Source organism: Plenodomus lingam (genome assembly GCF_022343315.1).
Source record: "Plenodomus lingam strain CAN1 chromosome Unknown contig_18, whole genome shotgun sequence".
In the NCBI taxonomy this organism is placed as follows: Eukaryota; Fungi; Ascomycota; class Dothideomycetes; order Pleosporales; family Leptosphaeriaceae; genus Plenodomus; species Plenodomus lingam.
The window spans coordinates 905958-927580 of NW_027093935.1; the positions used below are offsets into that span (position 1 = coordinate 905958).

At 54.3% G+C, this 21623-nt stretch overlaps 7 protein-coding genes across 7 annotated transcripts; 4 read left to right on the plus strand and 3 right to left on the minus strand.

The window, feature by feature from the left end:
- Positions 1 to 438: 438 nt before the first annotated feature.
- Positions 439 to 2070, minus strand: IAQ61_003730 (uncharacterized protein; the record flags this gene model as incomplete). Its single annotated transcript, XM_066096078.1, has 3 exons — positions 1256 to 2070; positions 878 to 1195; positions 439 to 821 (listed from the first exon to the last, which is right to left on the minus strand). The coding sequence occupies exons 1-3, from the start codon at positions 1311 to 1313 to the stop codon at positions 439 to 441; spliced, it is 759 nt and encodes a 252-aa protein (XP_065953954.1). The 5' UTR covers positions 1314 to 2070.
- Positions 2071 to 2288: 218 nt separating this feature from the next.
- Positions 2289 to 3930, plus strand: IAQ61_003731 (uncharacterized protein; the record flags this gene model as incomplete). The annotated part of the gene is made up of 2 exons (XM_003837244.2): positions 2289 to 3247; positions 3306 to 3930. Coding segments are annotated over 2 exons (1584 nt in total), but the record flags the coding sequence as incomplete, so codon positions are not given.
- Positions 3931 to 4262: 332 nt separating this feature from the next.
- GAL10 (UDP-glucose-4-epimerase) lies at positions 4263 to 5633 on the minus strand (the record flags this gene model as incomplete). Its single annotated transcript, XM_066096079.1, has 3 exons — positions 4263 to 5123; positions 5219 to 5453; positions 5605 to 5633. 3 exons carry the CDS (start codon positions 5631 to 5633, stop codon positions 4263 to 4265), a joined length of 1125 nt encoding a protein of 374 aa, XP_065953955.1.
- Positions 5634 to 7241: 1608 nt separating this feature from the next.
- Positions 7242 to 10449, plus strand: IAQ61_003733 (uncharacterized protein; the record flags this gene model as incomplete). Its single annotated transcript, XM_066096080.1, has 4 exons — positions 7242 to 7262; positions 7553 to 7559; positions 8003 to 8361; positions 8416 to 10449. 4 exons carry the CDS (start codon positions 7242 to 7244, stop codon positions 10447 to 10449), a joined length of 2421 nt encoding a protein of 806 aa, XP_065953956.1.
- A 428-nt stretch (positions 10450 to 10877) lies between these two features.
- IAQ61_003734 (uncharacterized protein) lies at positions 10878 to 14243 on the plus strand. Its single transcript, XM_003837248.2, has 3 exons — positions 10878 to 11414; positions 11465 to 13949; positions 14090 to 14243. The coding sequence occupies exons 1-3, from the start codon at positions 11131 to 11133 to the stop codon at positions 14207 to 14209; spliced, it is 2889 nt and encodes a 962-aa protein (XP_003837296.1). The 5' UTR covers positions 10878 to 11130; the 3' UTR covers positions 14210 to 14243.
- Positions 14244 to 15003: 760 nt separating this feature from the next.
- Positions 15004 to 20730, minus strand: IAQ61_003735 (uncharacterized protein; the record flags this gene model as incomplete). Its single annotated transcript, XM_066096081.1, has 5 exons — positions 15004 to 17977; positions 18029 to 20093; positions 20140 to 20282; positions 20332 to 20521; positions 20604 to 20730. The coding sequence occupies 5 exons, from the start codon at positions 20728 to 20730 to the stop codon at positions 15004 to 15006; spliced, it is 5499 nt and encodes a 1832-aa protein (XP_065953957.1).
- A 372-nt stretch (positions 20731 to 21102) lies between these two features.
- On the plus strand, positions 21103 to 21588 carry IAQ61_003736 (uncharacterized protein; the record flags this gene model as incomplete). The annotated part of the gene is made up of 3 exons (XM_003837250.1): positions 21103 to 21217; positions 21285 to 21516; positions 21570 to 21588. The coding sequence occupies 3 exons, from the start codon at positions 21103 to 21105 to the stop codon at positions 21586 to 21588; spliced, it is 366 nt and encodes a 121-aa protein (XP_003837298.1).
- Positions 21589 to 21623: the final 35 nt, after the last annotated feature.

The window sequence follows — 21623 nt, forward strand, 5'->3', positions numbered from 1 at the left end:
GGATTTCGCACAGATTAACGTAACTTTGCTGTTGACATAACGCGGCAGCGAATTGATGAGAACCACGGTGCAAAGGGAAGCCCTTCATCGGAGCCATTGCAAAGCTGTATTTACAACATATTGATCACACGAAAAGGCCGGCAACGGCACTGAAAGCGTGTAAGACTTGGCCGGCATCCATAGTAGCAAGCATACCACATCAAGACATGCATCTTGGTCGTTGATCCTGCACTGGACATGGTTGATCAACCGGACTAGGTCCCTGCTCGCCAACGGTTTCACTTCCCATGTGTATTGGCATACGCAATCCCACTTCATGGCGATACATGACTGCATTGTCGGACCGGACGTCTTTGTTGATGCAGCAAGTAGTCTGATGCTCGCAGTGACAGTCCACGAGGCTGGCATCACGTGTAAACGAGGTGGCACAGACGAAGTCTAATCCAGCGCCTCGGCAAGGGTGATGAGACTGAATCGCAAATCACCCGCTCCTGCTTCCGATTCACGCTTGAGGAAGCTGCGCACACCAAGGTCAAGGGCTCGTTCGCTGAGAACATCCTCGTCTGCAGCCAGCTCACCGCGGTTCAGGGGGCCTTTACGGCGGCCGTCGAGCTCCCACAAATGGTTCTTGCCAGATTTTACAAAGCAAACATAATGTAAATCGACGTGGTCTTCAGCAGCCGGCGCAGACGTATCGCCCCCCGTGGCGGCATCCTGGTGGGCGCTCTCGAGCGCTTCTGATTCGTAGAGAAGATCGGCTCGCTCCATAGGTTTGAGCGGTATGGCGTCGGTCAGCAGCTTTGCAAGGCTGGAATGGGGCTCTGCAAGGAACGTTAGACAGCATGACGACTCGTACTCGAGCTGACAAACGACTGACCGATATTGGAGCGTGCTGTGCCGTTTGAGACAGCGTGGAGGAGGCCGATGAGGCCGCAGGCGTTGCCGATGGTCTGCTTGTACCAGACGACCTCTTCCTCTGCCCCATGGCCGTCGTACTCTGGACGGTCTTCGTCCTCCTGCACGCGGAAGCGCTCATATGTCTCGCTCACGGGAAAGACGAGTAGCAAGGCGTGAGCAGGGCGAGGGACGAAGGCCAGCAGATCGGGGTCGTCTATGCTGAATACGTCGTGGAAGGCTAGTTTCTGCGACAGGCCAAGTTTGTGGACGAGCGCGGACATGACCTCGGGATTATTCTCTTTGGCAATGGGGTTAGCCTTGCCAGTTCCTGGGGGAGGGGGGTTTGGCCGTGTCTTACCGAGAGGAATGAACCTCTTCTTGCCGGCGGGGACATCGGGTGAGGTTTCAGAGGCCATGCTAGTGAGGTGGAGGGAAGGAGGAAAGGGGGGAGGGAGGGGTAGGTGGCTGCTGTTGTTGCGATGGTGGTGGTGGTAGTGGTAGTGGTGTTGTGCGGTGCTCGTACGAGGGAAGCTGGAGTTGGGTGAAGGGGAGAGGGGGGGTTTCTTAGTTTATGGCGTAGGCAGAGGTCAAACTGGTGGATGCGAGGCGGGGCATGTAGGCAACAAACAAGAGGGAATTGTACACGCGTCATACGACGCCTTTCATGTTACCTACAAGCCAGACCAGCCTGGCCAAGAACCTACGGCCACAGCGCTTGATGTTGTACCTCGACTTTGCCTAGACAGTTTGGGCTGGAGGTGCATGAAGGCTGCGCGTCCTGGTCAAGCAGCATTGTGACGAAGTACGGTGGAGCGTACAAACGCGCACAGAGCTTGTCCTGTGTCGTGAAAAAATAGTAAGAGAAAAGGAAAGAAGGAAAGGCGTGTCGAGTTCGGGCTTGGAGGACAGATGCAGAGCTGGATGGCAAGTCAGGGAACGCGTGTGGACGCGACTAGAGGAGGAGGAGGAGGAGGAGTAGTAGTAGTAGTAGTAGTAGTAGTAGTAGTAGATGGGATGGTGGCCTGTGCTGCTCTGATGATGCGCGAGTATGCAAGGGACTCTGTGGTAAAGGGCTCTACCGGTACTAGATTACCAGTACTAGAGAGCTTTGAAGCTTCTTCCAGTGCCCCGCCATCCATCGTCGGGGTTTTATTATTATTATTATTATTATTATTATTATTATTATTATTATTATTATTATTATTATTATTATTGTATTTTGGTCAATTGCAAGCATGTATACCTAGGAACCTCCATGACTGATGATGGACTGGAATTGCATGTGGCCATCCAATTGAACTCACGTGCGCGCCATGCATGTCCGCCGCTTCTCTCCCTCCCCTACCGGTACCCCTCCCACATCTCTTCTGCTAAATCTCTTTCACTCCAGACCGACCCTTTGTGCTGCACGGAAAACCTCTCTTCAGTTCGGTCGTGGTGCTTCAATTGCCCCTCCATATTCTCGCCAGTGGCCCTTGGCACACCCCACCACGACCGGTACCACGACCACCACCGCCGCCCCCAGCTTCAGGGCCAACAATTTCTTTACCCCACTACAGCCCCCCTTAGCCTTGACCTTTTTCCAACACACCTTCACACGCAACATGGCGAGCACGACACTCGACGAGAGCTTGGTCTCCTATCTCAAGGCCCATGCACCCAACAATGCGGGCGCAGAGACAGACGCCGTCAAGGCCTCGCACGCCCTCTTTCCCCAAGTCACCTACACCGACGCCGAGAAGACGGAGCTGGGCCAATGGCTTCACGCCGCCTCCCACATCGCCTCGTCTGCTGATGACGCCGCAAAAGCCGCCGAGCGCCTGTCGTCCCTGAACACACACCTCGCCAGTCGCACCACCCTCCTCGGCGCGAAGCCGTCTGTGGCAGACATCGCCATCTACCAGAAGCTCGCACCGGTCGTGTCACAATGGAGTGCAGAGGAGAGGACGGGAGAGCAGGGTTACCACCACATTGTCCGCCACGTCGACTTTGTCCAGAACTCGCCCATCTTTGGTCTCAAGGTCGACGACAAGCTCAACATTGACCAGGACGCTGTCGTCTTCAAGATCAAGCCGGTCGACGCAAAGGCTGAGAAGGAGCGCAAGAAGAAGGAAAAGGAGGCGGCTGCTGCCCGTGCTGCGGCCTCGGGAGCTACACCCACGACATTGACTGGTGAACAAGGAGGTCAAGCCAGCAAGAGCAAAAAGGACAAGGCCCAAGACAAGGTCCAAGCAGCAGGAGAGGCCATCGCATCAACCGTAGCGGGCAAGCCAACCGCTGGCGGACCTCCCGAAGGCGCGCCCACGAAGAAGAAGGAAAAGAAGGACAAGCAGCCCAAGCCCCAGAAAGCGTGAGCTATCCCATTTCCTTCCCTTGACGCCCCCAACTAACTAACCTCCCTCCCACAGCGCACCCGTCGAAAAACCCCTCTCCCCCGCCCTCATCGACCTCCGCGTCGGCCACATCCTCAAAGCCGAAACGCACCCCAACGCCGACTCCCTCTTCGTCAGCACAATCGCCTGCGGCGACGCCCCGGGCACAGAAAACACATCCGAGTACGAGGGCCAGGTCGTGCGCACCGTCTGCTCCGGCCTCAACGGCCTCATCCCCCTCGCGGAGATGCAAAACCGCAAAATCGTGGCCGTCTGCAACCTCAAGCCCGTCACGATGCGCGGCGTCAAATCCTGCGCCATGGTCCTCGCCGCCTCGCCCAAACTCGCGCCCGGCGAAGTAGACGCCCACAAGGGCCCCGTCGAACTCGTCGAACCCCCGCCCGACAGCAAGGCTGGTGACCGCGTTTACTTTGACGGCTGGCAGGGCGACCCGGAGCCGGTGCTCAATCCCAAGAAGAAGATTTGGGAGACGCTGCAGCCGGGTTTTACGACGACGCAGGAGGGTGAGGTGGGCTTTGATGTCGCGGTTGTGCCGCAGTTGGCGGGTGAGGAGCCGGAGAAGAAGGTTGGGGTTGCGCGGTTGAGGACAAAGGATGGGGTTTGTAGTGTGCCGTCGTTGAAGGATGCGGTTGTCAGGTAGAGGATGGGTTGGTTGTGTTTCTTGCTTGGATCAAGTGCGGACCTCTGCGACTTGGAAGAATAGATGGATGAATCTCCATTTGTTTCCAACACTGTGTCTGTCCCAATGGGAACCCTCACAGGTCCGTCTAGACAAGTCCTACCGTCCCCTCTTCTCCACCACCCTTGTAAAGTCAAAACTCCATGTCATGCTACGACAACGTGTAGGTATAAAAAGAAAGAAGGAGAGAATGCAAACCATAATGCATGCCCCAAGCGTATCAAAACAAAAGATGCCCTCTCCCCTCCACCTCCTCTCCAGAATCCAACGTGCACCCCAATCCCAAATCCAGCCTACTCCTTCTTCTTCAAAGCGTCCAAAAACTCGTGCGGCGGCTGCTGCGCATACCCCTCTGGATTGTTCCGCGTCCACTTCCACAAATCCGCACACGCATCCTCGAGCGTGAGCTCCGTCTTCCACCCCAGCTCCTCATTCGCGCGTGCGGGATTCGCCGTCAAATCCAAGACGTCACCGGGCCGACGGGGGGCAACCTCATAGGGCAAATCGCGACCGACGACGTGGCCAAACGCCTTGATCATATCGAAGACGGTGGAACCGCGACCGGAGCCGAGGTTCCAGGCGCGAACGCCGGGGCGGTGTGTGCGCAGGTATTGGAGGGCCTCGAGGTGGCCGCGGGCGAGGTCGAGGACGTGGATGTAGTCGCGAATGGCGGTGCCGTCTTTGGAGGCGTAGTCGTTGCCGAAGACGAGGAGTTTGTCGCGTTTGCCGATGGCGACTTGGGCGAGCAGGGGGAGGAGGTTGTAGGGGACGCCGAGGGGGTTTTCGCCCATGATGCCGCTTGGGTGGGCGCCGGCTGGGTTGAAGTAGCGGAGCAGTGCGGCGTTCCATTTGGTAATGTCTGCGTCGGGTTTGCCGGCTTTGCGGGCGTTGTTGCGCTCGGCGTCGATGGTGTCGGTGATTGCGCTTTCGATTGTGGATTTTGTGCGGCCGTAGACGTTGGTGGGGCCGATGGGGCAGTGCTCGGGGATGGGGATCATGTTGGGGAAGCGGGTGGCGTCGCCGTAGACGGTGGCGGATGAGGAGAAGACGATGTTGGAGACGTTGTGGCGGACCATGGAGGAGAGGAGGGCAATGGAGCCGCCGACGTTGACGCGGTAGTAGGTCAGGGGGATTTCACCAGATTCGCCAACGGCCTGAGGGGGATGTCATGTTAGTCTGGTTCAGGGGTTGGTTGTCCAGTGCTTAGACACGGTGGGTGAGTCGAGGGTGGGTGGTGGCTTCGTCGTACCTTGAGGGCAGCGAAATGGATGACATTGTCAATGTCGGGGTTCTCGTCAAAGACCTTGTCAAGGGCAGCCTCGTCTGTGATGTCGACTTGGTAAAAGGAGGGTCGCTTGCCGCAGATGAGCTCGATGCGGTTGCAGACCTCGGGCGAGGAGTTGTAGAGGTTGTCGACGATGACGACCTTGTAGTCTGCCTCGAGGAGAGCAAGGGCTGTGAAGGAGCCAATGTAGCCGGTGCCACTGTGTTGTCGTCAGTCGCGATTGTTGTGCTGTTGTGCGCCACGGTAACTTTTTTTTCTTCATTTTTTTTTCTAGGATACGAGCTGGAGAGAGTAGGGCAAGGTGGGGGAGGGGGAGGGGAGGGGGGGGGGGGTTGGAGGGGTAAACGTACCCAGTGACGAGGACAGATCCTACGACCATTTTGGAATTGCGTAGAGAGAGAGAGAGAGAGAGGGGGTTTTGTGTGGAAGAAGAGCAGAGAGGGGAGGGAGGGCAGTTTATGAGCGAAGCAAAGTGTGTAATTGCAGATTGCCAGGTGGCCGCCTTCTCTACGCAGCTGGGCTGAGATGAAAAGACGCGAAGATGTTGGGGCCCTACGGCTGTCTGACTAGGAACCAGGCGGGCGTGGTGTAGCGAGGGGTGGGCGGGCGGATAGACTACGGCAAGCGGCTAGGTGCTGTCCGCCTTGTCTCGGGGGCACAGGAGGGTATGTGTGTGTGAGTGTGTGTGTGTGTGAGTGTGTGTGTGTGTGAGTGTGTGTGTGTGTGAGTGTGTGTGTGTGTGAGTGTGTGTGTGTGTGTGTATGTGTGAGAGAGAGAGAGAGAGAGAGAGAGAGAGAAAGAGAGAGAGAATGACAGAAAGTAATGTAATGTGGTACGAGAAGTGCCTGGATGGAGATGGGGACTGTTTACAACCCCTAGCTTCACGGATTCTCGAGGGCAGAGTGAGGAATGCAGAGACTTGCTATATATACTGTGCACTTGATTGACCTGTCCTGTCCGATTTTGGCCGTTTCAAGTCGACGCGTACACCACTCTACTCCTGTTCGGAGATGGTATGCGGCTCCGGTGATCGTGCCTGGGGGCAGCCCACTTGTAATTTCGTGGTACACCATCCTCGTCCCGACTACGCAACGAGTTAGTCGCTGTTCCTGTGTACCGTTGTGGATAGTGAATCGTAGGCAAGTCCTGTATGCAGGTAGAACGAGCTCCCATCTGACAACTGGCTGCCAACTTGAATGAAGCTCCCTCTTGACGCCAGCTTCTTTGTCGCAACGCCCTAGCAATAGATGGCCACCACAATGAACACACGGCCTGTTGCGCAACAAAGAAAAGACTCTCCTATTCTGCTACCATAAATCTATTAGGTATTTTGTGCTTAGTAGGGGAAAGAGGGCCCCCCCCCAGTCTGTGAAGCAGGTAGATGGGTACTACTCCTAGGTTACACGCAACACAAGCACGTCGAGAGCAGCCGAGGGCAGTTCAGCCGGGTGGCCTTGTACTCTACTCGGCAAATTCCAACGAGGGACCTGGGGATCGGGTACGCGCCGAAGAGCATGCATGCATCACCCGTGTTGCTGGCCAGCAAGAGGACTAGGATTCGTTTGCAGGACCAGTCCAACTACGCCCATACTACTATACAGTATACAGGCTACTCGACCAGCCATGAATGCCCATCGTACTCTACCTACCCTATCCAACATGCACGCTGACGCCCACTGGCACTGCAAAGGTCAAAAGGCCCAGCTGCAAGATGGGTTAGCAGGACTGCCATGTGTCACCCTCTGCCGCATTCTGGCTTGTGCCTGTCGAGTCCGCTAAGCATGCCGTTTCCGTCTTCCAGTTGGCTTTGCTGGCCGGAGACCCCCCCTTGTTCCAACGCGACCGGCCACCGTCCACCTTCACTTCACTCGATCGACCGTCTCTAGTCCCATAGCTGCCACCATCTGCACCCTCTCTCTTCCTCTTCCGCTTCCTCTTCCTCTTCCTCCCCATACATGCCAGGAACACCGCGTCCAAGGGCAGGAAGATGGTCGCGCGCCGTACTGCTGTAAGAATATACCGACGCCACAGGATATCCTCCGGCCCACGGTAGCTCTCTGGCGCCCGGAGAAAGTGTTGCCAACCTCCAGCGACGCGTGCCAGTTTGCTTCGACGTGTTTACCGCCAGTCCAACCCGGCCAGCAATCAAATCCCACCAGTTCGCAACACCCACGACAGACCCCCACCGTCCAGAGAACAGAACTCAGACCTAGCATCCTCCTCTGGAGCACACACCCCTCCTTATACCAAGTCTGCACTTCCACCCGCGAATGGGGGCGGGCATTTTGAAATCACCAGCTACAAGGTGAGTAGGCCGAAAAAAATGTCTCCAATTCCCTTGTCCATCATCCCTGTCGCCTATCGCTGCAAAACGCCATCGCGAGTCTCTCCCCGTCTCTCTTGTCTCTTGTCTGCCCTCTCGAGTCGGTGTGCACGTGTCGACGACATCTATAGCTGGCCACTTTCACCTCGCAAAGGAAGGGAAAAAAGAAATGTTCCCGCAAACCTTGCAAACGCCCATCTTGTCCTCCCACCTGTTTCCGCCCCACCACCTTCCTATTCTCTTCGTTTGCTATTGTTCCAAACGGCTTCATTGCTGCGCGACCATTGTGGTGTTCTTGTCGCCTCGGTCTCCAATACTTCGTCCCTCCTCTCAACATTGCCTATACCAACACACATCTACACAACTTTCCCACCTTCCCATCTTCTCACTTTCCCTCCCATAACCACAAACTTATTCCTTTCCAGTACCCAAAGCACCATCTACTTCCTTGATTCAGATCATTCCACACACTACTCCACAACACTCTTCCACCCATTACCACCAATCGCCCGCTCTCCTCATGTCGCAGCTGGCCAGCTCGGGCGCGCCTACGCCCCGTCGCTCAGGACGTCTCAGTAACAAGGCCAGCTCGATTGCAGAAACGGCCGTTACCACCGTCACCAAAGCAGGCACCCGCGCTCGTCGTACAGGCCCTCTCATCGAAGTCAAGTCCCGCAAGTCCAATGCCTATGGTGCAAGTGGCCGTGTAGGGACCGCAGAAGAGCTGCCCGTCGCCGCCACCGGTTTCGCCCAGGCTTTCCAGAACCAGCGAGGCAACGCATTGGTAAGAGAGGGTCCAGTCGAGGAGAGCGAGGACGGTACTGACTCTGCTGATGAGCTTGCTGCCGAGACACCTCGCTTGAGCGGTGCTCGCAACGGCCATTTCCCTGCCTCCTCCCCTCCCCGTTCCCCTACTCCTACTGCCGGCACGGCCGCCACTTCAGTGCCAGGCTTCTCTTTCCTCCAGAGCGAAGACACTCCGGCCAGCGAAGAGGATGACGCAGAGTCAGTCGGCAACACTTCCAAGTCCTTCGGGCCCCTCCATGAGGCTGGTATGATCGGCCAACAAGATCGCCCTCACATGCCCTACTCCTCCACGCAAGCCACTCCGGAGCCCACTCCCCTTGTTCAAAAGACAAACTTGCGCCGTAGCCTCCAGTCACAGACAACAAGGATGGGTGCCTCTCAGATCAAGGTCCCCCTTCAGGAACAAGGCGCACCCCCTCTCCGACCTAGCTATTTGCAGACCCCTGCGCCTGGTCGCCAGAATGGAACCCTCGCCGCCAGTGTAGCAGCCAGTGCAGCACACAAGAAAGCGATAGACGAGTCGGTTGACGCTTTGCTAGCCAAAGAGCAAGCCCGTCTTCACCGAGATGGTGCCCCGCAGTCACAGCCAAAGTATCAAGGTCGTCGTCGCCATGCCAATAGCCCGAAGACGGTCAATGAGCAGCCCGGTGAGGTCGAGTCGCCCCAGAAGTTTCAGATCGATTGGCCTCTGAAGAAGCATCTCTCTTGGGTTTTGGGAGTGCTGGCAGCGATCACGCTCGTAGGCTGGCTTGGTCACTCCATGATGTCCTCTGTTGCCTCTGCATCCGACGCAAACACCACCAACAACAAGCCCGGACTCCTTTCTGCTGTCAATGCACGTGCCAGCTATACCATGGGCAAAGTGGCAGAGTTCATTCAGCCACCCCGTGGTCCTACCGTCGAAGAGGAAGTCGCTGCCTTCAGGGCTGGTGATGATAACATCATGTGGCACCGCATGTACAAGATGAGCGACAAGTTTGAGACTCGCATCAACGGTGTCCACGCCACTATTGAGGAGCTCCGAAAAGAGCTGCCCGATATGCTCATTGTCCGACGTCACGAAGATGGCCGATCCGAAATCTCCGACGACTTCTGGCAGGCGCTTCAGGCCAAACTACGATCCGAAGAAGAGAATCCGGAGTGGGTCCAGTACCTAACACAGGTCAAGCAGAAGCTTGACGACATCTTCGACCACTCCGTGGACCGTGACGACACAAAGGTCAGGCCACAGGCTGTCTCACGGCAAGAGTTCCTTGAACTCATTGACCAACGTTTTCGCGAACTCTCCACGCGGGTGAACGAGAACATTGAAGAAGCATTCAAGAGCCAGACTGAGAAATTTCAGAGTCTGGTGACTGCAGAAGCCAAAAAGGCGATGATCGAAAGCGTCCGCCTGCAATCGCTCGCGCAAACCAACCTCGTCGCAAACTACGAACTCCACCTGAAGTCGCCTAATTACTTTTCTCCCAGCCTGGGTGCCGTAGTCGTGCCCCACCTCACCTCTGCAACCCGGCTCGATCGCGCACGTTGGTTCACCACGATCGCCCAAAAGTTGGCACTACTTCCACAGCGCAATCCACCACAAGCAGCGCTCACCGAATGGAGACAGCCCGGCGACTGCTGGTGCTCGGCTCCTAACGTCCTGGGGGGCGCCCAGACACAGCTCACTGTGTCGCTCGCACTGCCTATGACGCCGCAAAAGGTGACCATAGAGCATGTGCCCATGAGCATGGTGCCCGCCCGGGACGTTAGCAACGCGCCGCGGGACGTCGAGATTTGGGTGCAGACGGACAAACCCGTCAAATCCTACTACAGGTACTCCGGGGGCACATGCGGCGAGGGCCTGCCAGGCTGGGCGTGCTTGGGCGCGTTCAAGTACAACATCCACGCGTCCAACCACGTCCAGACCTTTGACCTCGTCTCCGAAACCTCGGAGCCCATCAAGCGGGCCATGCTCCGCGTCAAGAGCAACTGGGGCGCCGACCACACGTGCCTGTACCAGGTGCGTCTGCACGGCGAGGACGCCAGGGCAGATTACGAGTACCAGGTGCGCCTGAATGACTAGTTGGGGGATCTGGTCCTACCCAGGGCGGTTGTCCTTGTTTGTTCTTGTCTTTTTTGTTTTTTTTTGTTTTTCTTGAAAAGGCATCTTGCCAGGCGTTATCGGGGACGGACAGTGTTGGGACGCGCCTTTTTATACCCTCGAGATGGTGCCACTTCTTCCTCACTTTTCCTGTCCGCATGATGATAGAGATGATGCCTGCCATGCTTGACATGAGTTGTATACCCAGAACAGCCACGTAGTACGAAAAATAATTCCACCATGAAATAGAATTTGTTGTGATTTGATTGTTTCATGTTCGTTGTCTGTCATGCGTTGGTCTATGGTGAACCTACCGAGTTATTGTACATGTCCCTTGGGCAAGGGCACCAAGTAACGATGGATGGAAACGATGTTGCAGAGTCAGGAGCATTGTACTGAGATTACATTCACTGTTTTCCAAATTTTCAGAGTTTCAAATTCAGGACCACAAAGGTCCAGCCCAAGAGTGTCGATACTGCCTGCGGTCATGATGTCTCTACTAGCAACGACACATGCACGGGCACGGGCCACCACTCAAGTTCCCAATCGGGACCGCGCGACCGCGTTTTCGCGTGTTTACAGGCCCCCGCGTCGAAACCTCCAACTTCAGGTGCTTGTTTGGCCTCGTACAGCATCGCATCTTGTAAGGATTCAAATTACATCATGTCTTCCCTTTTAGATGCGGTACTCAACTCGGACGCCGCTCCCACTCCTTCGAGCGACCCCGGCAACGCAAGACGACCCCAACAGATTCGCTCTTCATCTGCGAGACCCCGCGGCCCTCCCTCTACCCCCGGCGCCTACAGCGATATCGAGGCTAATCAAGAGGATGCTGTTCCAAACAGACTGCCTGGAAGACGGGCGAATCAGCCCCGCACAGATATTCCCAAGGTGGTGGACGTCACAGGCGAAACGCTCTCCTTGCGATTTCAAGAATTCCTCGAGAAGTGAGTTTAAAGAGGCCTGATGTCTTTGGACGACGCTGATTGCAGGACAGCTACACAGAAGACCCCTCCTCATCGGCTTTGCCCACATCAAGCGCCCTTCCTACCACCGATAAGTACTATATTGCCCAAGTACGGGGTATGAGGCTCTATGGCCTGTCCACTCTATACGTAGACTACACACATCTTCTCCGCCATGAAGATGGGATCCTCGCGGCTGCCATTGCCAGCGAATACTACCGCTTTTTGCCATACATGGTCCGCGCCCTACACAACCTCATCGCAAAGTATGAGCCCAAATACTTTCGCCAGCACAAACAGCCCGCCTCGACAGCCTCGGCTGCGGGTACTTCAGAAGCCAATGCAACAAGCCAAAACGACAGTCTCAATGAGAAGACATCAAATCAGCAGACAGATAAGCTCTTTACATTGGCTTTTTACAATCTACCCCTTGTCTCACGCATTCGCCAATTACGCACCACATCCATTGGCAGCTTGCTATCCATATCTGGTACCGTGACTCGGACGTCGGAAGTCCGACCGGAATTGTCAATGGCAACCTTTGTGTGCGAAATCTGCAACACTGTATTGCCGAATATCGAGCAGACGTTCAAATACACGGAGCCAACGCAGTGTCCCAATGCAACCTGCATGAATAGGGAAGGATGGAGACTTGACATCAGACAGTCGACTTTTGTTGATTGGCAAAAGGTGCGGATTCAGGAGAACAGCTCGGAGATCCCGACGGGTAGCATGCCCAGAACAATGGACGTCATCTTGCGGGGAGAAATGGTCGATCGCGCAAAGGCTGGGGAGAAGTGTATCTTCACGGGTACCGTGATTGTCATTCCTGATGTTAGTCAGTTCCGTGTGCCGGGTGTGCGGCCACAGGCTATGCGGGATACATCAAACGCCACGCGTGGCAACGATGTGGGAGGCTCGGGTGTCAGTGGTCTCAAAGCACTTGGTGTTCGCGATCTCACCTACCGAATGTCCTTTCTCGCATGCATGGTCTCCCCTGATCATTCCACTCCGGGACAGTCTTCGAACCATCACCTGAACGGCCAAGCTGGTAACATTCTTGCCTCTCTTGGACAAGGCCAAATCGAGTCCAATGCAACAAGCGGCGAAGAGGCCCAGGAAGAGTATCTGGGCACGCTCACCGCGGCGGAAATCCAAGATTTGAAAGACATGGTGCACAAGCCAAATATCTTCATGCGACTGGTCGACTCGATAGCGCCTACTGTCTATGGTCACCAGGTCATTAAAAAGGGTCTTTTACTTCAGCTTATGGGCGGTGTGTCAAAAGAGACTCAAGAAGGCATGTCGTTGCGTGGTGACATCAACATTTGTATTGTCGGCGACCCTTCCACGTCCAAGTCACAGTTCTTAAAGTACATTTGCAGTTTTTTGCCTCGCGCAGTTTACACATCTGGTAAGGCGTCTTCGGCTGCTGGTCTTACAGCGGCTGTCGTCAAAGATGAGGAGACTGGAGAGTTCACCATCGAGGCTGGAGCGCTCATGCTGGCTGACAATGGAATCTGCGCCATTGACGAGTTCGACAAGATGGACATTGCCGATCAGGTTGCCATTCACGAAGCCATGGAACAGCAGACCATCTCCATCGCAAAGGCCGGTATCCAAGCCACGCTCAACGCCCGTACCTCGATCCTCGCCGCCGCCAACCCTGTCGGTGGCCGGTACAACCGCAAGACCACGCTCCGCGCCAACGTCAACATGTCCGCGCCCATCATGTCCCGCTTCGACCTCTTCTTCGTCGTCCTAGACGAGTGCGACGAATCCGTCGACCGCCACCTAGCCGAGCACATTGTCGGCCTCCACCAACACCGCGACGAAGCCATTGACCCGGAATTCAACACGGAGCAACTCCAACGCTACATCCGCTTCGCCCGCACCTTTCGCCCCGAATTCACAGACGAGGCGCGCGTGACGCTCGTGGAGAAGTACAAGGAACTCCGCGCCGACGACGCCCAGGGCGGCATCGGCCGCAATAGTTACCGCATCACCGTTCGCCAACTCGAGAGCATGATTCGCCTGTCTGAGGCTATTGCAAAGGCTAATTGCGTCACCGATATCACACCAGACTTTGTCCGCGAGGCTTACAATCTCCTTCGCCAATCCATCATCTCCGTCGAAAAAGACGACGTCGAAGTCGAAGACGACGACGACGAAGAAGCCGCTCTCCTTGCCGCCGCCGCGGCTGCAGAAGCCCAAAATGCTGACGCTGATGCCCCCATGGCAGACGACCAGCACGATCCTGCTGCTGCTTCTGCAACCAGAGAAGCCTCCGCCCCGCCGCCCCGCGAAAAAACCAAAATCACACACGACAAGTACGTTGCCATGCGCAACCTGTTTGTCAAGCGCGTCAATGCCGATCAAGAGGAGACGCAGGACGGCGTGGACGAGGAAGAGCTGCTGGTTTGGTATCTCGAGCAAAAGGAGGGCGAGATGGAGACGCAGGAGGATTTTGAGCGTGAGCGGGCGTTGGCGAGGAAGGTGTTGCGGAAGGTTGTTAAGGTGGGTTTTGGAGTTTTTTCTTTTATTTTTTTTTTGGTTCTGCGTTTTCTTTTGGCTTTGGCTCTGGCTTTTTGCCGTCTCTTGTCCCGTTTTGTTCGTTTCACACACGATATACCCGCTAACTCACATGTGTCTCGTAGGAACAATATCTCATGCTTATTCGCGGCGAAGGGCTTGCAGACGAGGCTGGCGACACCCAGGGCCAGGCCAAGGCGGTGTACGTACTCCATCCGAACTGTCCGGTTGAGGATCTTGTGTAGATTTGGGGGGATGGGTGGGGTGTGATGGGGGATGGGGGGCCAGAGAGGGAAAGGGCTACATCTCACTTGTAGAAATAGAGTGGAGATCAAGTATACAAGTGTGATGGTGAGACGGCGAGACGGCGAGACGGTAGATGAAAAATGTCAAAACAGGAAGCACGAACTAGTAAACTGGAAATCCCACCCAAACCCAGAATCCAGACCCCCCGCAATCTACAATCCTTGCCCCTACCAAACCAACCAAACACCAAAACACCAAACACCACCAGTCTACAAAGAAACAGCATCACCACACCACCAACCTACCAACTAGTTTACATTATTTATCCCGGCTAGAAATTAAGCCTTGGGTGTGAGATGAGCTCAAGGGCATGGGGGATTTCAAGATTGGGTGTTGCTGTGTTGACATGGTAGCACAGCACATCACATGACCCCCCATCACTCCCCCAAACACAACAAGCCGTATCAGACCATATCAAGCCACATCTAGCTTCAATAAACTACTACACCGCTAAACCCCCCACGTACTAAACCACAAACCACACATCCAGCGCTGCCTGCACAAGCCTCAACCTGCACTGCGCTTCGTAAAAACGGCGCGCGCTTTGGCTTGTGGTAATAGGGGGGGGGGGGGGGGGCGTGATAAAGGGTATCTTGAGCGCGATTTCATACCGGAAACGCCACTGATTTTGTAAGAGAAGAGAAGAGAAGAGAAGAGAAAAACAAGGGAGAGGGGGTAAAGGAAAAAAAACCCCACCCCCCCTCCATCCACCATCCCTAAAGAACCACAACTCCTACTCCGACTCCCCATCCCCACCCGGCGACCTCCCACTCCTCTTCTTACTCTTCGCCCCCGCCGGCCGCCCCCGCGCCTTCTTAGGCGTATTATGCAAACTCGCGCTATTCTTCCTCTTGCGCCCTCTCCCGCTCGGCGGGGCCGTGCCCGCATCACCATCATCCTCTGCATCGGCAGAAGGAGTCTCGTAGCCATCACCAAGACCGAGATCCTCGACGTCTTCGTCGCCAATCTTGGCCTCGCGATCGACCTCGAGGAGGTCGGCAAAGTCGTAGCATTGTTTGATCATGGAGTCGCGGGTGTCGAGGGCGGTCAGGAGGGTGGAGAGGCGCTCCCAGAGTTCTTTGCCGGAGACGAGGTTGTTGCGTTTGGCTTCTTTGATGAGGTCTTTTTGGGGGATGCGGCCTGTGAGCTTTTGGAGGTTGTAGCAGCGTCGCACAAAGTTGCGGGTTTCCCAGATCATTTGCAGAATCATGCATGCCACTGTTATCTGGCGAAGGCGGGTGTCGCTGATGGCTGGGGGTGCGAGCTGGGAGGACGGAGGTGCAGGGTCGGGAAGTGGCATTGGCGCCAGGAAGCCGTTTCCGTCCTGCATCTGCTCGTCGTGTAAATCTTGCGTCGGAGGTTGCTGCAATGATATAAACTGTTTTGGCATCTCGGTCTCAATAGCGAGAGCTACAACAGGCCCTGTTGTCTTGAAGACAATCGCTTCAATCGCAACGAGAAAGACCGAGAGAACATCCATAGACTGGAAATCCAGCATTGCGAGATTCTCCAGACAGAAGCGAGCGAAAAGAAGAGCTTCAGGCAAGTTTCCGCTAGCGTCCAGCCTAGAAAAGTCGAAATCGACTTGTTTACAGAAATTTGTGACGAATTTCTTGAAAGTCGCTTTGGCACCGGCTTTCAGCGCGTCGAAAAGCTTTGATAGCTTAGCACTGTACGTGACCTCAAGCATGCCGCGGGGGTCGTCGAAGACGTCGCGCTGATACTGGAAGGTCATGCGGATGGCCTGCATATACTCCTTTTCAAGGTAGGACTCCTGTTTCTCATGTATGCGTCTATGTTCCGTGGCAGCCAAGTCGGCAATCTTCTTGTTCCTCGAAGTTGACAATGCGACCAGGGCAGCACCGCACTCCTTGGGATGAACCAGTCCCTGTCGACTGATACTAGCAACAACGCTGGCAGCGAGTTCTGCGAGTTCGTTATTCGTCTTCAGCGCGGTGTCCACAAAATTTGACAAGAAGTTCTGGGCCAAGTGGAGTGTCGCAGAGTCATTCTCATTCGCAACAAAGGACGTTTCTAACCGTGCAGAGCCTGTTGCAGCTCCCTTGCCAATTGCAATCTGCGCACCGCTTTCGGAACGTCGCTCTGCGAAGGTGAAGTAGTCCCTGAAGAATGATAACGCGATTCGTTTCAAGCTGTCGGTGTCTTCATTGATAAAGATGAGTTTGACCACTTTCTCAACTTCTGCGCGCATGAATAGCTCAGGTGACTGTTGGCAGACACCACCCAAACTCCACAAGGCATGTTCCCGAATCGTAGCATCCCACTGCTGCATGGTAAAGGGCCGAACAGTGTCCAGGAGAAGGCGTGATGGCGGTATCTTGCTTTTGAGGAACGGTTCCATTTGCTTTTCCGTGAACGTCTTGTTATGGACATGCTTTCGCGCTTCCAAACCCAGTTTCTCCCAGAATGTGTCGGCATATTGGTTGAAATTGCAGACTTTACCAAACGTACCCAGCAGAATCAAATATGTCGGGATCCTGTTACCCAGTGCAGCATTCTGGTCTTTAGTCCACGTTTGAAGTGGCCGTAGTTGGCAGAGAACAGAGGCTACAGGAATAGCAATCTTCTCGACTCCTAAGCCTGGCATTGTACTAATCGTCCACAAGCAATGCACAACGTCCTCTAGTGTATTCTTCATGTCAGGATGGGTAGCTGCATGTTTCGCAAATTTCGAGATGTTCCGCAGCAGGGTGATTCGCACCTCTTCTGCGAATGCATGCTGCGTCACTGGAAGGGATGGCAAAGTATGCCGGAGAACAATGACGGTGGGCTGCACCAGATCAATCTCCTCGGTAGTAGTAGCGTCCTTGATATAAAGCTTCAATAGTTGAATCTGCTCTGTTGTAAAAAGCTTGGCTTTTGCTTTGGCGAATAGGCTCAGCGTGTGCATGATGCGAGCTTGCGAGCCCTTCTTTGCTTGAGATTCAGGGCTAATGATCCCGTCCACCAAATCGGTAACAAGCTCCTTACAAAGTCGCAAGTTCGCGGCAGGGTTTTTGGACTCGGGTGATAATGCGTAAACTAGGAACTTTTCAAAGGCTTCTAAATATGCCGCGGAAGGCAAACCACGCAGGTGCGTAATTATGTCCACCATAAAGTTGGCCCTTTCGACACGATGAAGTTTGATTTTGCTGTCGTCTGTAATAGCATTGACATCGGCATTTGTAAACCAGATCTCCTCTAGAATATTCCGACTCAGCTCAGAAATGATTTTCTCCGTATCTTGAGATGGCGGAAGCAATGCTGCTGCGAGCTTCAACTTGTTGGCCTTGGCAGTAGGCCCAAGGTAAATGTCTTTTGCGAGTTTAATGGCTCTCTTTCGCGGGGCAGGTTTGTCATCTGTCGTCATGGTGAGAACAGCGGGTAGGACATGACGTTCAAGCGATGGGTCCAGCTCCACGCATCTTGCTATCAGCTTGAGGGTGCTGTCGCGCACCGACGGTGAACTATCCCTCAATGAAGGAAGCATGCCTAGCACTGTATGCTCGTCAATAACGCGAGGATCTTTTTCAATGAGTTGCTCTAAACCTGTGAAGCCTTTTGTGCGCAACCTTGGAAAATCTTTGTCCCTGGTGAACATCACCATATGCGTGATGATATGTGGGAGATATCTGCAAACGTCACTCTGGAGCGTGATGATGCCCGCAGCAAGCTTGCTCTCAGTATCGGACACAGAGTCAAAATGACTAAAGCTCAGAGTGAGTAGAAGTAATCTTTGTTGTAGGTTAGATACTTACTATTTCCGGGATAACCACTTGGGATCCATTATCATAGACTCTAAATTGCTTTGCACATCCTTGATGGCCTGAGGGCGCTGGTCTTCGTCTTGCTGCGGAAAGGCTTGGTTGATGGCGGAAAGCCAAGAGCTGATATGGCAACCGCTTACGGAACGGAGGTGTGGATCGTCGGGGCTTGTTTTCAGATCCAGGTAGTCGCCCAGAGACTCGATAACTATTCGATACGGCCCACCGAATGCAAGCAGGTCTACATCATTGACTCTCTCTCTAACATCCTCACTGATTGCATCGTCTACGAGACGATCCAATCTTGAGGACAAATTAGATTGTGAGATGTCCAGTTTTCTTTTCGATTCTCTCAAAGACTGCTTGAAGTCGATGATGCCACAGCCAATTCTAGCCATCGTAGCAAGTGCCATGTCCTTGTCGTTCACACTTGACTGATTGCCCTGCAACAGACCCTGCATCTGACCGAGCAGACTTTTGAGAAGTAAGGCTGCCGCTGGCCACTCAGGAGACCCGAAGACATTGCAGAAATCGTCTACGAATAGATCCAGTAGATTTCGGAAAGGCTTGTCGCCTGTCTTCGAAACACCTTTGGCTCGGGCTACGAGTGACATTACGATATGAGCAGCGATTTGAGATGCGTTTACCACAAGGTCGTGAGCTATTTGCACCGCTCTACTGCCTGAATTACGCTTATGGGGCCGGCTCAATGTTGTGCCCGGCTCGTAGTCACTGCAATCGTCGTCGTGCGTCTCTTGTGCCACGGACTCTGTCGATACCGAAACCTTTCGGTTGGTCGCAGAAACATGCACAAACCGCATGAAGGATGCAGAGATCGTCATAATCGGGACCTCGTGCACTGATTGAAATTGCCTGGCGCTGGCCTTCTTGTGCGGCAATTTCTCTAGATTGCTCATAATTCCATTCAGGATCGACTGTCGCTGCTCTGCGTGCTGAGCGAATATCTGCGCCAACACATCCATTGCACGCTGCCGGAATCGCTCAAATCTTGGAATGCCGAATACGGAGTCTCGCTCAGACTCGCTGTTTTGTTCAACAAGGAGCTCCAAATTCAGATACTCAAGAGTGTTTCTTGCTCGATCCGGCAAGTTATACTTGCCAATGAGGGTTGCAAATCGGCCAAGGACACTTCCACACAGCCGCAGTATAGCCTGCAGTTGCTTCTTTTCTGACCATGCCGCAGTGAAGAGATCCTTGGCTTCGCCCGTTCTGTGAGCTCGCACAATTGGCGTAATACAGGTGTCTTTAACAAGCTTTATCAAGTCGATGATGACATCGATAGTCTCTTCCCGCCGCAATCGATAATCATCGCGTCCCTCTATCATCATATCCAGTATGAGCCTGCCAGCCTTGAGGGAAGTCTCGGCAGTTTTGATGCTCCGGGTTAGTTCCACCGCGTCGTCGTCTTGTGAAAATAACCCATTTTTTAAAGTGGAGATGATTGTCGGGTGCGTGAGAGATTGTATCTGCATCACAAGATCCACAGGGAGGGCTGTAAGGCGACCAAGATTGACGACACTGGTGACCTGAGAAGTGAGCGACTCCATTGATCGGTTGTTGAGCACCTTGAAATCGCCTTCAGGTGTAGAGACTGCGACAAAATGAGCTGAACCGTCAACATCGTCTCGGTCGTCTTCGAGCGACATAACTAGATTTTCAAGTTCTTCGATCTTCCTATCGGCGATTTCGCGTTCGTGTGGACGAAGAGCATTGGCGCCGCTTTCTTTTGAATGATCGTCCTGTTTCTTTTGCGACAAATTCTCAGAGGTAGTGATGGTATCATAGCGTGTGTAGTCATCGCGTAGAACATGTTTGGGCTTGATAACTACGGCGGGTCCCACGGGTCGAGCGGAGGTATTACTGGGAGCAGAGGATACGGCACTAGAGGGGAAGGGGAGGTTCCCATTCTGCGAGAATGTCTGATGGTTCGGAGTCGCAGGCTGCAGCTGCGGTGCTGTGTGAGGCTGCGGTGAAGGGGAAACGTGCTTGACCGACGCTTGGGCTTTGAGAGGCCGGTGGGGCGATCTGATGTCCGACGCTGCTTCGGTTAGTTGGCAGCACGCATGGGGAACAAAGAGACGTACAAGTAAAGCTCACATTCGTCTGTCTCAGGAGCATGCTGGCAAACGGACTCAACTTTGGGGCGTTATTTGAAGCCGAGCCATCAGTTCCCTTGCGCGGACTATCCGGTGGAGGGGTTGCGGTTTGAGGCATTGGTTTGAAGTTGCTGAGGCTTGTCAGTTCCGTTTGCAGTCATTGAAGCAAGGTCCGCTCACTACTCCGGCAACTTTTCACGATCCAGCAATTCACGCAGCTGCTGCAGTGTATCGTGCAGGTGCTGAGCAGTGGACTGGCCGCGGATTTCGTCGTTTAGAATGGAGACTGCCTTCTTCGCATCGTTGCGTTGACTTGGAGAGAGGGTGGAAGGAGGAGTGGGCGGCTCAGCGCTTGGGAAGGGGATGATATCTGCCAGTTTTCAGTCTTTGCCCCGGTTCAGGTGAGAGAGGGTAGCCAGGGTGTGGTCTGTAGGTGATGGTAAGTGACTGACCTGGTGAGAAGGGGATGATCGAGGTAAAGGGCGAGTATGGGAGGGCTTCGTCCACGGTCGGTGGGCGGCGATACGGCAGCCCGCCTCCATTGGCATTGTGCCAGTTCCCATTCTGGATGTCGGTCATGGTCTGCAAGTGGTGGAGGTGACAAACAAATGGGATGTGGGAGAGAAGGCTATAGCGACGTGGGTGGTGTTTGCTCTGGAGGAGCTGAGAGGACTGTCCGAGTGCTATGGGGACAGCGCATGTTCGTGCAGGCAACCCATCAATTATATTTGGCAATTCACTCAAGTGTTGCTTGTAGTGCTACATATCACTATGTGCCTGGCAGAAGATGCTCGTCGTGGTGTCACAGCCATGGGCTGTCATAATTCTGTCGCGTCTGACCGCCTGCCGTGCCTGCTTAGCGGCAACCGCGGGAGTGCAGTGCTCTCCGCAATTTGATAATCGTAAAGCCCTAGTAACTTTTTTCTCTCTCCCATGGTATAGCTCACCACCATGTCTGCAATCGGCTCCCTCGTCTTCTGCACCGACTGCGGTAACTTGTTGGACGGAAGTGCTGGCAAGAAAAATGCCATCTTGACTTGCGCAATTTGTGGCGCGTCCTGCAAAGGTATACTGGCACCCCAGTCATCATGATTATATAACTCACGGAATGAACCCTAATGTGCGAATGCTAGATACATCTTCGAAGACAGTTGTGACGCAGTCTAAGCCCACAGCATTTCCATCAGCTCTCCGCGCTAAGCGATCTGAGGTTCAAGTTATTGTGGAAGGAGACATTCAGACCACCAGCGAGATCGATCATCCTTGCGACGAGTGTGGTCGACCAAAAGTTCGTTACTACACACAGCAACTTCGAAGCGCCGATGAAGGCTCGACGGTGTTTTACGAGTGCGAATGTGGTCACAAGTACGTATATGCCAGGCATATGAGATCGTATCATTGCTAATATAATTCTATAGGTGGAACATCAATAACTGAGCCAAGCATGCCGACTTTTGCCTCGGAGATATGTC

Excerpts from the sequence above, each read along its gene's own strand:
- IAQ61_003734 (XM_003837248.2), top strand. The coding sequence starts at position 11,131 with ATGTCTTCCCTTTTAGATGCGGTACTCAACTCGGACGCCGCTCCCACT. Across the intron at positions 11,415-11,464 it reads TTTCAAGAATTCCTCGAGAA|CTACACAGAAGACCCCTCCT; the intron begins GTGAGTTTAAAG and ends ATTGCAGGACAG. Across the intron at positions 13,950-14,089 it reads TGTTGCGGAAGGTTGTTAAG|GAACAATATCTCATGCTTAT; the intron begins GTGGGTTTTGGA and ends TGTGTCTCGTAG.